The sequence below is a fragment of the Apteryx rowi genome, unplaced genomic scaffold (assembly GCF_003343035.1).
Source record: "Apteryx rowi isolate R43461 unplaced genomic scaffold, aptRow1 scaffold_50, whole genome shotgun sequence".
In the NCBI taxonomy this organism is placed as follows: Eukaryota; Metazoa; Chordata; class Aves; order Apterygiformes; family Apterygidae; genus Apteryx; species Apteryx rowi.
In genome coordinates, this window is record NW_020450761.1 from 3,069,489 (window position 1) to 3,084,679 (window position 15,191).

Consider the following 15,191-nt stretch of genomic DNA (forward strand, 5'->3'; position numbering starts at 1 on the left):
CTAGGTGACCCTGCTTGAGCAGGGGGGTTGGACTAGATGATCTCCAGAGGTCCCTTCCAACCTCAGCGATTCTGTGATTCTGTGATTCTGTGAAATTAAAGGTGATTTCAGAAACTTGCAGCAAGGAGATCAGTTCTCCATGAAATTCTAGTTTTTTGTTTGTTTGTTTGTTTTACCAAAGCAGTTTCTGTAAGCGCTTGTATGGCTATAAAGCTATGCTGCTTTTTGTTCTGGTGGGCTGCAATTGCTAAATGTAAAACAGCTGTGTGGGAATAGGGACCTCAGATACCTCTGTCTTCCTTCAGGCTGCATATAGCAATAACTCTGCAGTTATTGGTGAATTGACTTCTCTGTTGACAGTTCTCTTCTCAAGTACCAGCATCTTTGACACAAGCATTTCCAGCATGAACTCTTTATCTAATGCAGACTCCCCTTAACCCTTTATCCCACATGAAATGCCTTTTTCAGCTGCTTTTCGTGGCTCCTTTAAAGATACTGTTCTGTCAGAACTGGCTAGAGCAGACAGTGGTGGTTTGGAGACACTTGGGTTACTGGGTGGTATTAGATAAGCACTGTTGCCTCCTACATCTTTGAGAGTTTTCAAAGTTGAAAAGATTTTGGTCACCAGAATAATAACCTCTGCCACAACTTTAAATAAAAACTTTAAAAGTTATGTATGCAGGATTTTCCCTAACATATGATTCAAGTTCTGAATTTAAATGAATTAAAGCCAAGAAATGACACAGTTGCATCAGAACACACAGCCGCTCTCAGCTGTACATGGACAATGTTCAACTACTTGGTGATGTACTAGAGAGAAAGCTTCAGACATATTCTGTAGCCAAATATAAATGAAGTAACACGGGACTTTCATGGCAGTGCTCTTGAAATGGACACACTTGCGAAGTGTTGAAAAGATTAAACTAAATAAATACATTGCTACAATACCCATATCTGGGACAAGAACATTCAGCTTTAAATACAATGGTCTGTCCTAAAATACGTGGCAATGTATCTTCAACAACMTATTAACAAATAATGAGCTGTTAAGACACCTCATGAAACAGAATTATCGTATAAACATCCAAGGCATTTTAAGTCACCCTAATCCCCCATATTTAAAGAGTAGCAGCAAAGAGTTTGCATCTCATGAGCAACTGAAAGGCTTTGACAACAATGATATTTTATGTGCCTTTCAGGGATGAAAAGCCAGTTTCATTTGTTTAATTCATCTCACTCATGCTTACATTAGAGCATACCTGGGGTGGATACCAAGTAGGGCTACAGTTTTTCTGTCTTGGCCAGAGCAAAGCATTATCTCCAGAGTGGCACGCTAGGTACCTCGGCCGTCCTGCAGAGCTTGACATGTTTACTTTCTTGCACATGCAAAGAGGCAGCCCCAGCTAGCTATCCTTGTCAGGGCTGCTACCATCCGCCTTAACCAAGGTTTATAAACAGAAGAAATACTGGTGCAAAGTCGTAAGAGAAAGCAGCACTCTTAATGAGGATCTTATGTTAAATATGGTGCTGGGCCATTGCTCTTCTCTCCTGCCAGAGGGAAGGGCTTATGTTCATTGATCACACAAAGTCTGAGAAAGTTATGACCACGCAGTCTGGGAAAGTTAAGTTACGCTACTGCTTACACGTGCCATACAACTTTAAGCCCTGCACAGTATCACCATGAATTTCGCATATTAACTGCCACGGGAGTTGCATCTATTTACATCAGGGCTGCCTTAGCCCAGTTGTGACCACTAAGGGCCAGCAGCAGCACCACTCATCCTTTACCAGAGCACCCGCAGCTGTTAATGCTTGCAAAAGTGCAGAGCACTTTGAGGAATACAGGACTTTTTTTTTTTTTTTAATGGTCTCTGTGAAATCCGATCTAACCTATTTGGTCAACTGTAGAGTGTTTATCTGCATATGGTGAAAGAGTTAGAGAAGAAGCCAGGCGCTGCTGCTAACTCCCATGGTCCACTTTGCATCCTGCTAGTTTTATTATTTCTTAAAGACCGCTCCTTTTAGTTTATCTCCTAATACAGGGATAGATAGCACATTAGCACAAAATCTACATTTACTCCAGCACAACCCTGCTGAAGTGACAGCATGGTTCATTACGTGCACAGGTCACAGGGACTGAACCACTGTTACAGATTCAAAGAAAGGTAGATTTCAAGCACAAGACAATCATTTTCACCTGGTTTTCAGAAATGCTTTTTCTTTGTATTATTTTCTGGCACTTGAATGGCAGGGTGGTTTTGTTTGTAATTAATTCTTTAATTGACATAAAGAATAATCAATGCTGAATAGAACTGGAGTTGACTTCTAATCAAAGATAATTCTGCATACCAGGGTTTGTTTTAAATGAATGAACATCACATCTAATTAGGTGGCCAGATTCTGCTCTCTCAGTTACACTCATACATACTGTTACAGACCAAATTTTGCTTGTCTACACTAAAACCAATTCAATACGATTACTGTATATTTGTACTGCTGCAAGAGACTGGCTTTAACAGCACTGAAGGTATTTCATGCTCACAATCACTCCAGCTGCCTGTGTGAAACAAATGTTGAAACTAAAAAATGAGGTCAGCTACTATGAACCCATCTGTCATGTGTGGGAGCCATTTAGCATTAAATTTGTTTTCCTTGGGTTTATTACAGCAAAATAACTCATTTGCATTTCTCTCTCCTTATGTTTTCAGTGTGTGCTAAAGCAAGGTTAAGGAGCGCTGCTGTAGGTATTTCCCTGAGGGGAAGGTAAGCGAAGGAAAGGGCAGTTGGTGACTCCGAGCCTCAGAAGTGGGGCATGTATTGAGCCCACTGCTCAGAGTAGCTACCACAAGGGCAGGAAGAAAGCTAATAATGGCATAACACAGCAAGAGTGCTCCTTTCGCCTTAGCGGCCATCAGTCATACTTGTGTGTTAGTGAGGCAATGGGAGCTAGAACCAAAGGCATGTTTTATAGTAAAAATAAAAGAGAAAAGTATTAAGTCCCAACATTGAATTTGGCACTTATGCTGATGTAAAATAAGAGATTGATGCTTATTGAAGTTATGGAGTTACATTACTGTGGGAGCAAGTAGCAGGTCCTACGTATTTACATCCACAGACTCCTTTGCCATTTTGCTGTTGACCTGGCTTGTTAGCTTTCTTCTTATTACTATTATTGCTTTTTGGTTTAGGTACTTCATCCAGTTTGGGCAGGAGGAGCAGAACAAACAGCATGAGCTTTTCCAGATGGCAGACAACTTGTGTTTCTACTCAGAATATCTAGTGATGAGCTAGCAAATACTGCAGCATTTGGGTTGAAATGTCCTTACATACAACATAAAAAATGTACTTATGGAAACGAAACAATAAAGTTCAAGTCTCTCAATTAGTATCAAGTCTCAGGAAAAATATGATTTGAAACAAAAGCTAAAATTTGGTTCTGAAGTACCCCAAACTAACGTTCTCATTTGTTAGAAATACGTGATGGTGCCTTGTGATTGCTCACAGGGTTTTCTGCATGGCAAAGTGAAACCCTCAGCTACAGACTTAAGCAGAACTAGGAGAGACACAACACAAGTTACATAAGCACTTTTTTGTGTGTTGTAAAAATTGAATCCACCCAAACGAAAGGTATCAAAATACAACACATAAGAGAAAGTATCGCTGCAAACATCATTGACACAGACAAAGCTGAGAACGGCACACCAGCCTTCAGATAGATCACGCTGACCACTACTAGTGTCCGCCGAGTGAGAAGCGAGGCTTAGAGTTCCCCGGGGCAATCAGCCATCCCTCCATCCAGTCCTGCAGAGGTTCAGGCTGTCAGCAAGGACAGCGTGAGCTGCGGTAGTTTAAGATTCCCACTGGTGCAAGAGATGGTGGGGAAGTTTCCCTCCTTATACTGGGACAGGAATAAGTGGCCATCAGCTGCTTTGATGCCCACCCAGCCATGACCTGGCTGCTCCCCACATCTCCCATTTGAAGGGGAAGAAGCCCTCTCAGCTGTAGGTCCTTCTCCATGCAATAATGCTGATAAGCTCACATAGCTATTTTTCTGTACACTAAAATTAACGTTTGAAGCTCACAGATCTGCTGGCCTTTCACTGGCTGATACAGGCTTGGGAAGCATGCTTGTCAGTATAGCCATATGCTGCTGTTTAGGAATATCTCATAGACTTGGACTTCGGTGGAACAAATGCAAATGATTTTGTCCTGGCAACCAAGAATAGTTCTTCAGATGGAGCTCACATGTCTGTATAGCTCTGGCAAATGTTACCGTGCACAAGGAAGTAGCAACCTAATCATTGGGAGCATAAAATGCGCCATGAAAGTTGTAATTCATGTAATCCAATGATCAAAAGAAGACACCCTTCTACAGACACTTCCAGGAGAGCCTGTCCTGCAAAATCTTCCTGCCAAACCCAGGAATTAGAAGCCTATGCACTAATGCATAAGAGTTTTTGTCCTAAAATGTTAAAATTACTGAGAAAGATTTATAATGCTTCTGGCTATTCTTACCCATATATTATTGTCAAATTAATATTAAAAAAAAATCTGCAATAATGTCTAAATTATCATCCAAGATGCATACATCTTTGCCTTCTAGGAGTCTAGTGAACATGGAAACCAAGAATCCCAGGTGATTGTTTGGGCTACTGGCCATACTGGCCTCATATTGCCAGTGTGATTTAATTAAGACAGAAGTTGGAAAATTAGTATTAAAAATTACTAGACTTTAGGCTACAAATGCAGTAAATACCAGCTGGATGCATGCTGAATAAGCTTAGAATTGAACTGTGATCTTTGGATACATTAGTGCAATGCAGAAAGAATGGTACCTGGCTACCTGGGATGAAGATATGACTTCTAGAAAATAATCTGTTTCTTCCCTTGTTGGATATATTCTTTCGGAGATGCACGTTCCTACGCAGGATTTTATTGCAATAGAAATATTGGTAAGCTGCCCAGCTCATCTGATAAGCAGAACATAAACCTTGACATAAATGAGAGATGAGCATGTTCTTGTCTTTCATTATTCAATAAGATATCAATTCACCTGTTAGACACATCCTATTGTCAGGTTTTTAGTTAAGAAAAGTCATTGGTATGCAAAATAGAACCAGTTGACTTCTGTAGCAATCTACCCACATGAGTTTAGCAAACCACCTTTGCTTATCATAACCTAAACAATTATCACCAGGTCTCGATGGACAGCATGCAGACCACAGATCAGCACTGGGAACAACATATAAAACCTCTCACTATAGAGATTGCATCTTCTTAGATCCAGGCTGGGCCACGTAACACATGAAACAATAGATAGGAACACAGGATTATCAAGAATCACTGTAGTCATCAAGTCCTATCCCCACATTTCCAATTAACCAAGTATTAGACATTGCACCGAAAGGGTCCTCGAAGCCTCTCTTCCATGCACCCTCAGTGGCAGATGGCTCCCTGACACAATACAACAAACCCTGCACCCAAAGCCATAACTGTAATTGCTTTTTTGTAGAGAGCAGGAGAAATCAAGGACACCCCCACCACTTCTAAGTTTATTGCACGTTTATACACTTGCTAGTATGCCCGTAGCAAAAACAACTCCCCCCACCATGCAGGTGAGCAAAAAATACTGTGTTCTGGGCTCACAKGCAATATATGGCCTCCTTTGCTCACATGCAAAAAGCAAACAAAAAGAGACCAGACAAAAATCAGGCTGGATTTAGCAAACCTGTTTGTGACTGAATTTCCCTTCTGTTAGCTTGGATTGAAGTCTGCGCTGTTTATCAAATATTTTGACATTGTGGGAGATGAACGTCCATTCCAAGGGTGATTAAAAGAGAGCAGTCCCGTGGAAGTGGTGCATTCTTGAATCCCTTCCCCTCTAATTAGCTTAGACTCAGCTGTTTCACTCTGTTTCCAGAATGAAAGGAGAGATGGGAAGAGATGGGGCTTTTATTTCCCCAGGGACAGAGGCATTATCAATTATCTGCTGTTCCCTACTATAAGCTGTCAGTGAATGGGGCAGAAAAAGAATACTGATACAATTTCACCTTATCCCTAGACTATGCTGACAGGCTAATCATTCAGCTGCCATGCAATTAGCATAAGTAATACTAATTACATTAATTATGCTCATACACTGTGCATATTTATAGTAGTAGTTAGCAGACTGGTGGGGTTTTTAACCAAACATCAGAGGTGCCTCAGCTATATGGGTTTAAAAATGTAAGCATATTAGTTGTATCCACTGCTGAGGTAGAACTCTGGAATATCAAAAGAATTGATTGCCATTTTAGATACATAATATACTGTATGCTGATAGCAAAACACATATCATATCTAGAAGATAGTGGCATTATATCAGGTAACTACTAAATGCAAATGTTGAAACCTGGTCATGACATCAGAGTACCACCAAAGTCCCCTTAGTATTGTCTTCCCATYGGTGTTCATGAGTAAATGGTTGTGGGCTGAGCCTACTGAAATTATAGTAGTGACTATATATATTAAATGCATAAAATTAGCATACAACTGTACTATTGAACTCAGAACTAGATTTATTTAGTCAAATAGTCAATAGCATAGAGGCCTATGAATGGTTTAATAGGCAGGGAAAATAAATCCCCCTTTACAAAGTATTTTACAACAATGTGACGAATACTCATCACCCAAAGCATACTTCCTAGGTGTARGTGTCATAAATAATCCATTGACAGGTGCCTGTATGAATCTGGGCTGCRTGACTGCTGCTGGAAACATTCTGGGCAGTTTTGTGAGGTCAGTTGGAAATATTTGAGATGTCAGCAACACAAGTTTAAGTCTTAAATACAGCATGCRTTTGTGCAGTAGAGTCAACCTCTAACATGAGAAACTGAAAAGCAATTGAACAGAACTGTGTGGTCTTGTCATTCCTGACATTCAACTACTTCCTTCTGTCACTGTTTTCTTCAGTACAGAAATTAAACACATATAATAATCACAAAAATTATATAAAGCCCAAGCCTATCTGGACTCTGACTACTGACCATTTTATAGAAACACAAAGCAAAAGTAGCTCTAGGAAAGTCTTCAGTCTGTATTTCAATTACACTTCTTCCACACTTCCTTTTGGTATTGTGAGGAAGGTGTTCCTCACTAAAGAAATGTAAAACCACCTSAGCATTTGAGTGGAAAAAAAAAAAACAAAAAAAGCACAGAAACAAATTTAAACCAGTAAATGCCCTTTTCAAAATTACTAAATTTTTAAGTTTCCCCAAAGGAAAAAAAGCCTAAGCACTTCCAGTGTGTATGCAAACACTCACAAATGGTCATGAAGATGCTGTTCAGACCAACATTCACTCTCATGTTTCATTCACATTAATACAGAAGATATTCATCTTGTGGATGATGTTAGCATTTTGACATAAGTTTTGAATCTGAAGTAACTATGTTATTATAGCCAGAGTCATCATGACTAGCACCCAGCTTCAAGTTTGTTTTTATTTCACTTATTTTCTGAGAAATGCTGATGTTTGTGCAGTTAAACCTCCTGTGCCTGTCAGGGCTGTTTAGCTTCTACCTTTGCACGTCTCTAGCTGCTGTCTGGGGGTGTGCTGTCACACAAGGCAAGTGCTGAACACTCGCAAATAATTTTCTGCTTCTTGGCTTTCTAGACCCAACTTTTAATGCAAATCTTCGTATGCAAATTGGAGCATGCAGCACACAGTGTAACCATTTTAAAGTTACTTGTAAAAACAAAGAGAACTGGGTGTGCAAAACCCAGGGGTATGGGAACCAGATGGTGTGTGTAGACATTGTATTGTGCACAGAGCTGCGAGTTTGACCCTGGAAGCTGCAAAGTGGCTTCTGCTGCTGGCCAGGCATCAGCAAGTCTGAGCAGAGCAGCTCAGCCCTGCAGAGGGAGCAGTGAGAGCCTTCGAAACCAGAGGTGAACGTGAGGCCAAATTTGGGCGTTCATTGACATAAGACTCAAGTATCTCCAGCTGTGGCTGGAGTATGTTTATCCCAGTGTAAATTAACCAAAAGCGCGTGCTCTCTGCAGTTCCTTCTGTGCCTACATGGAGATCTCCGCGGGCCAGAGGAGCGGGAGGGGAGCAGGGGGTTGTTCTGTTGTGTACCAGCCCTGCTTCAGCGTCCCGGCTGCTCCCACCCTCTCCCCGTCCTCCTTCTCCTCCCACCAYGAGTTTCTGCCCCATGCTTGTGCCAGCTCATGCAGTGGCATGGAGAGCCAGTTAAGGGAGTTGATCTGGCTGAAAACAATTTTTTTTTTATCCAAGGGTTTGTTTACAGCTGCTGTGGATGAGCTTCTTGTAATAGCTCAGCAGGTGACAGCGCCATTGCCAGTACAGAGGAGGGGGTGGAAAGCACTGGCCAGGAGCAGGACAAGAGCAGGACCATGGCAGTTGGGTTCATATCTGCAGAAACAGCTGTGGAGCCATACCCTTGGGCTACTTCTGTACTAGTAAATTAATCATGCCTGGGTCTGTTCTCCAGGCCTGAGGCCAGCCAGACTGGAACAGCCTTCGACTGTGAAAGTCTCTTACCCTCTGAAGAKGGTCTGACCACATCCAGACTGCTTATTGGAATAGCCTTTGGCCCATGCTAATCCCCAAAACATGCCTGGGAATTATTCAAGAAAGTTTTAGTTGGCACTGCCAGTGCAATGACAGGGAGCATGCTAACAACTTTACAGTCAAATTCCAGTGCCTGGGAATGTTCCCTGGTAATGTTTAATTTACTGGTACAAACACAACCTTTGAGCCTGAGGGAAGTCTGAAGGACCGGACATAGAGTACTGCGAACATAACAGTCCTACGCTAAAGCATCCTCAATGTGCCTGCTCACATGTAGGCCTGGCACACAGCTAAGGTCTGATTAATGAGCTGTAATGAGCTCAATAACTAGCAGGTCTATACTGGGCAATCATGGGATGCATTATGCATTACAAGAAGTAGTTTAGTCTATTTTAAGAGAAAGTTAGGTGGCTCCCCATGTTCAGATAAAAGGAGCATAAGGTTCACTCAAACAGAGCTTTTCAAGACTCTCTGAATAGATCACAGCTACATAGTAGTTACAGCAGAGAAGAAAATTAGGAGCACTTACAAAGCCAGATGTCACAAAGCCGAGATCATATCTGTGAGGGCTGTGTAGCTGCATCAGGACTTATCCAGTTCTCACTTTTGAAACATAAAGATCAATGCTTTTTTGATTGTGTAATAGAGAAAACTTCACATTACTAATGGTGTTGACAATTCTGGGACTAGAAGAAATATTTTTGGCAGAGCTCTTATAAAAAAAAATTTTTGACAAAGCATCTCCTCTTGAGCAACAGAATCCTCTCCAAAGAGAAGCTTTAGCTTGCCATCGTGCCTAATGCCACCTCAAAGAGTATTCGCCCAGCTGAGCTTTACAAATCAAACATAACTGGACTGCACACGACATTTCCCTGTATTAGCTTTTCCCAGCGAGTGTCTGCAATGGAGGCACCATGTAGCTCCTGTGCTTATTTTTAATAAATACATTGGGTTGTCAAGGCTTGTGAAGAGCACAGCTTTACACCATACGTTGCTCTTTTTTGGGTGCCCATGGTCATTCCTTATCTGTGGAGATGAGAAGATGGCTTAAGCTCTCTTTCACAGCACAGTCCCTTAGGCGGTGATTTCACAAACACCAGTTCAGTGGCCTGCAGGCAACTCCAGCTTCTGCTACTCACTCCTGTCCATGCAGCAAACTCCCCTCTCAGCACAACTGCAAGTGAGGCTGTGGGGAGCAAAATGAACAGGGAGTGATGGGGCAGGCTGGGTCCAGCTTTTTAAAATAAAAATCTCGTTTCATTTTTTGTTGGGTTCCTTTTAAGTAGGCCTCATTCCTCAGTCCAGTTCACAGTGCGACCCTGTTAATAGCTATGCTGGCACCACAGGGGAAGGATGCATCCAGCCAGCACTGCTGCGGTCCCAGGGGACAGGCAGGAGCCAGGAGAACAGGTCACTCGCCAACACCACGGGAACGGTGCCCTCTCCTCTCCCGGCCTCCTTCCCTTCCCACGCGTTTTCCTATTGCCTGTCTTGAGCTGGCCTTGCCACTTGTCAGACGGCTTGGTGAGGCTATTCGACTCACCAGGGCAGCACAAATCCGACACAGCAGAGAAATCCACTTGGTTGGCTGCTGAGTTCAGTGAACAGCAGGGTCGGGATCAGGAAAGCAACAGAGCGAGGAGGAAGAGGGAGACATCCCCTTCTCCCCTTTTGGCAGCAGCAAGCCGTTAGATCTGCTGTGATCTGTGGCACTTGTTTGCTGTTTTGTTAGGGGGATACCTGCCTCCTAGGTGGTGAAGGGGAATCTCCACCTTATTTCACTGCAAATGCTGAGCCGGGCATTGAAAATGAACACGCGCACCAAGTGCTTTCTCCCAGGGGTGCTGAGGGCTCCCCTGAACACAYGAAATGCAGAGCATGTGGTGCCTGGGACTTGTTTACTCACCTCTTGCCATCATGGGGAGCGTCCCCTGGGTGTCACAGCTTGCTGTTGCTGCACACACACCCACATCACCTTCCTTCTCCGCAGCAAGGCAGAAAGAGCCACCAGGAATGCAAGGAAGGATCAGAGGGGAGCTGTAGGACTTGATTCATACTGAGCTAACCCTCAGTATTATTTTCTTACAATGACACCTCACAGTGATGATGAGCATCCCTTCAGAGCTCTTCACATCCTTGAAATAATCTCCAGGACACCCTGGTCACTGACGTAGCAGATGGAGCTGCTGGGGCCAGGGGAGACGCATGCTGGGCAAGGCACAAGTCAGGGATAGTGTTGGAATTTGCACACCAAAACATTTGGGTTTAGTCCCACGTCCCAGCCCTGTTTGTGTCTCCAGCATTTTCAGCTGTTTGGGCATACAGACCCTGAGACTAAGTCAGAAGTGAAAATGGAACCATTTTATCTTTGAGGCAGGACAACCTGGTAATACAAACAAGTTAACTAAAAAAGCTCCAGCCATCTCTGCTCTTTTCCATGAAAACAAAACCCCTTTGCAGATGCTCTTGTTATTTGTTCTGAAAACAGAGCAATCCAGCTAAGCAAACTAATCTAAGTGTAGAGTACTGTTCATAAACTGGTCTGGTCGCTCCCTTCGCCCTGTGGGAGGCAGCTCCCCTGTAGCACCTTTGATGAATAGCAGGCAGGCCCTGCCTTAAAGCTTGCCTCTTGCTCACCATTGTTGCTGACCTTCTTCCTATTGTTTTCCAGGAATATCTTCCAGGCTCCCGGAAATCATGTCAATAGGATCCCATTCATTCTCTCCAGGAGGTCCTAATGGGATTATTAGGAGCCAATCCTTTGCTGGCTTCAGCGGTCTTCAAGAAAGACGATCCAGGCAAGTACTATGCACTTTAAGGGGAATTTCTGAATCAGATGCTAAAGGAGCCCTGGAGTTTAGAGGGTGGAGGTGGAAAAGAGGGAAGAGAGGAGTGTCTTCTTTCTGACTTGCAGAAAAATAATGTTGTAGGCTAAAATCTCTCTGTTGTTTTTAAAAGCAAGCTGTGATCCTGTGTCTTAACTACCAAGAGTCTATTTGCCTTCTCCCCTACCCCCACCCTGTAATGCAAGGCTTCCTCCCATGCCTCAGACTTATGAGAGAATTTCAGAGAATTATTTTAATTTATGAACTTGTGTTACGATCTTCTCAACATCTGAAGTGTGCAGAAACACAACACACTTCCCACCATCCCCAATTTATGACCAGCGCTACCTGAAAGACAGCTTACTTCTTGCCACCCTGCTGTGAATCCAAAGCCTCTCCACTTGCTCGGCAAGGCTGCCTGACAGTTCAGCTAGCAACGGAGCAGAGGTTGGCTGCAGAGCCCTTTGTTGCCCCCTCCTTTGTCCAGGCAGGACGGGGGGCTTTGAATCAGATGCTTGCCGAGTCAACCAGGTCCTGATTCCTTTCCCCCACCCTCCCCAGGCTAATTATAATTAATTTTAGCTTGTGTACGCTGAATGGCAGACCACCAGTTAGCAGCCTGTAACAGCAGGCAAAGGCTCATCTCTCTGTCTTCAGCTCAAGTCAATGATAGCTGTTCGCAGCTGACCTGCTCACAGGAGAGCAACCAAAGAGTCACCTATATACAGCATGACTACTTGTGCTTGCCATACAGAGCTACCCAAGGCCCATGCACAAGACAAGTGAAGCATGGTGCTGTTCTCCACACAAACACTTAGCCAAGCCACCGTCTTTCTTAGAAGCGTCCCCCATCTTTATATTTTGGATAAACTGGGATCTCCTTTGCTTTTAGCATCTGGCTGTAGCTCAGTCCTTTTACTGCTGTGGCCGAGCAATGTGAGACAGGACAGACATGGTATAACAGAGATGTCTGATGAGCCTCAGACTTAAGCCAGCATTTCCAGACCAGCATTCGCATCTCGGCAAGGCAACTGGCACATCAAAAGCTGATAGCATGCCTCCCAGACTGCTCAGATCTCTTAACCTGTAAACAAATGCAGGCCTTTAACAGGCAGGCACATAAGCAGATCCTTTTATGCCAGCAGGGATAACATCAGGAAGATTTCCTTAAGCTGTGCTCCTTTGAGATTCTTCTGATTTATAGGGGTTTCCTCCTCTTTAATGTTCATTTTGCAGGTGCAACTCTTTTATTGAAAATTCCTCTGCACTCAAGAAGCCCCAAGCAAAGGTGAAGAAAATGCATAATTTGGGTCATAAGAACAGCACCACACCTAAAGACCCCCAGCCTAAAAGGGTGGAAGAAGTCTACAGAGCCTTAAAGAATGGCTTGGAGTAAGAGCCTTTATCATGCTAGCTGATTCAAGCTTTCTGTGTCGTTTTAGAGCCTAAAGCAACATATCACCTGAGTAGGGATCCTTAATCACAGGAGAGGAAAATACACCTCTTAGAGCCTGGATTGTAAAATTTACCATCTGAAATATTTGTACAGAAAACAGGAATATTTGGGGGAGGGGGGGATTCTGATTCTGCTCAAATTGATAGCAAAGCTCCCAATGACKGGGATTTCAGCAATAGATTTTTCTCTGAATTTCCTTGAATCATATCAGAGGCTCATGCATATCACGCATAACATCCCAGAAGATAACAGGGCTTTTACCAGCTAGATACAAGAACAGCAATTGGAAGGCACCAGCCCATAAACTAAAGAGCAGATTAGCTCACTCGAAACTGGTTGTTTAGTGTAAGGAAAACACTGAGCTGTTACACACAGCTAAGGAAGTGTCTCCTATTTATTGCCTAAAAGGCAGCAGGAAGCTGTTTTTAGGACAGATCAATGTAAATGGGTTTTTGTCGGAAAGTGCATCCACGGAGGAAAGTCATTTGTTGCACAGATTTTCTTTCCCAATGGTCAGCAACTGGCTCAGTTATGTGCTGCAGAGTTCCCAAGTCCCTTTCCGGTTTGTGTTTACAGCGAGTATCTGGAAGTTCACCAGACGGAGCTGGATAAGTTGACTACTCAGCTAAAAGACATGAAAAGAAACTCACGCCTGGTACGTGTTATACTCTTAATTATACAGTAACTTTCCACAAGTACTGGAACAGCCATGGGTGGGAGAAGGATACAGGGAGTTTGCAAAGATGCAGCTCTTTCCCCTTAGCTGCATAGTCTCCAGCCATGATATTGTTTTAGATTTCCATTCACTTAAAAATTACTTTCTCACAGTGCTCTAGTGCTGTTATGTTGGAAAATTAATCACAGTTTCATCTTCTTTGTTGCAGGGAGTGCTGTATGATTTAGATAAGGTACGTTACCCTCTTTGGCACTGTTTTTGCAAGGAAACGTCATTATCTGCAGGGTGTATGTAGCTGGCACAGGAAACCTCTCTGAACCTGGTCTATTATCAGACCAACACCGTTTAGGGAGAAGTTGACCTGATGACTTGCGCCARACTAAATGCTGCTAGAAGAAAGACACCTCACTCCCCTTCTCAGCAGTTATTTCCTGCTGCTCACCTCACGCCAGCTCTGATACCCACCAGGCTCCTCCGCAAGCCAGTCTTGCTCACCGACCCAGCAGAAAGCTAACCTAAGCCCATCCCGCACCCCAGACAGTGTTTTCCTCAGGGTTTATTGAGTTAAACTGGCACCACCAAGGGCACAAAGCAGGAAGCAGACCCATGCTGGCAGAGCAGGGGCAGCAGAGGAAGAGTGAGACCTCCTATTTCTGCCAGCTGCAAGCAGTTAAATGGGTTTGGGCAACTTGGCCTGGCGAGCTCCAAGGGGGAGGACAGCTGTGGGAGCTGGAGCAAGTCTGGAGAGCTGAGTCAAGAGCTCAAGCAGCAGCTTTTTCTGTTGGGTTGCACACCTCCAAATTAGGCCCAAGGCAGATTTTCAGAGGAGTTCAGGGAGGAATAGCCTCACTCTGTATCTGGGCCAGTCAGTGCTTTATAATCTAGACATTCACGGAGGGGAGAGGGACAAACTTAGTAATGGAGTGAATTCAGCTGGAGGTGGGCTTGCGAGCAGCTGCCCTCACAGTAGCTCTAGGCTGTGCCATCCTCGCTCATCCCTTTTCCTGCCAGTTTGCAAGAAGAACAAGCTGAAAATTTGAAAATATTTTTCCCCCACAGGAAATCTTGGATAAAACAAAAGAAAAGCTTTCAAAAAAATGTTTTCTGAACAAGTCTGTCTTTCTTCATCAACATTCCAAACTTGTTTTTGTTTTCAAAAATAGTTTACAAAGGAAAAAATGGATGTTGAAATGCAAAACCTGATGAATTTTAATACAGGTTTTCATGGTACTGAAAATACTGTATTTTGACCTAAAAATGCTCAGATTCCATTTTCTCTTGAATTGAAAAAAAAAAGAGGGAATTTCTATCAAAGAAGGCTATGCCAACTGTATTAGAAAGCATTTGTTTTGTTTGTTTAAAGATATGTTGGGTAAAGACATTAGTGAGCTCCATTTTCACCAGCAGATTAATTATAGTAAGGTGAAACAGCTGATTCTAGATTCATGGACAATGAATCAAGACTCATGGGGACCTGAAGATGTGAAAGCAGCTCATGTGGAGATGTCTCACTGATTTATTTAAATGTGCCTCACCGTCCATTTTGTTTCCTTCAGCAAATCAAAGCAGTTGAAAGATATATGAGAAGGCTGGAGTTCCACATTAGCAAGGTAATGAACAGTCCTATCATCTTTCTTCTGCATCTGCTCTTATGTTATTAG

The 15,191-nt window shown here is 43.3% G+C and overlaps 1 protein-coding gene across 2 annotated transcripts in view; it reads left to right on the forward strand.

Annotated features, from left to right (window-relative positions):
• Window positions 1-15,191, forward strand: part of RIPOR2 (RHO family interacting cell polarization regulator 2) — a 76,185-nt gene that overhangs the window by 26,397 nt on the left and 34,597 nt on the right. For both annotated transcript variants that reach the window (XM_026079744.1, XM_026079745.1), the window contains exons 2-6: window positions 11,245-11,371; window positions 12,635-12,790; window positions 13,431-13,509; window positions 13,739-13,762; window positions 15,087-15,140. In XM_026079744.1, coding sequence (XP_025935529.1) covers window positions 11,245-11,371; window positions 12,635-12,790; window positions 13,431-13,509; window positions 13,739-13,762; window positions 15,087-15,140 — 440 coding nt within the window. The remainder of the gene's footprint in view (window positions 1-11,244; window positions 11,372-12,634; window positions 12,791-13,430; window positions 13,510-13,738; window positions 13,763-15,086; window positions 15,141-15,191) is intronic.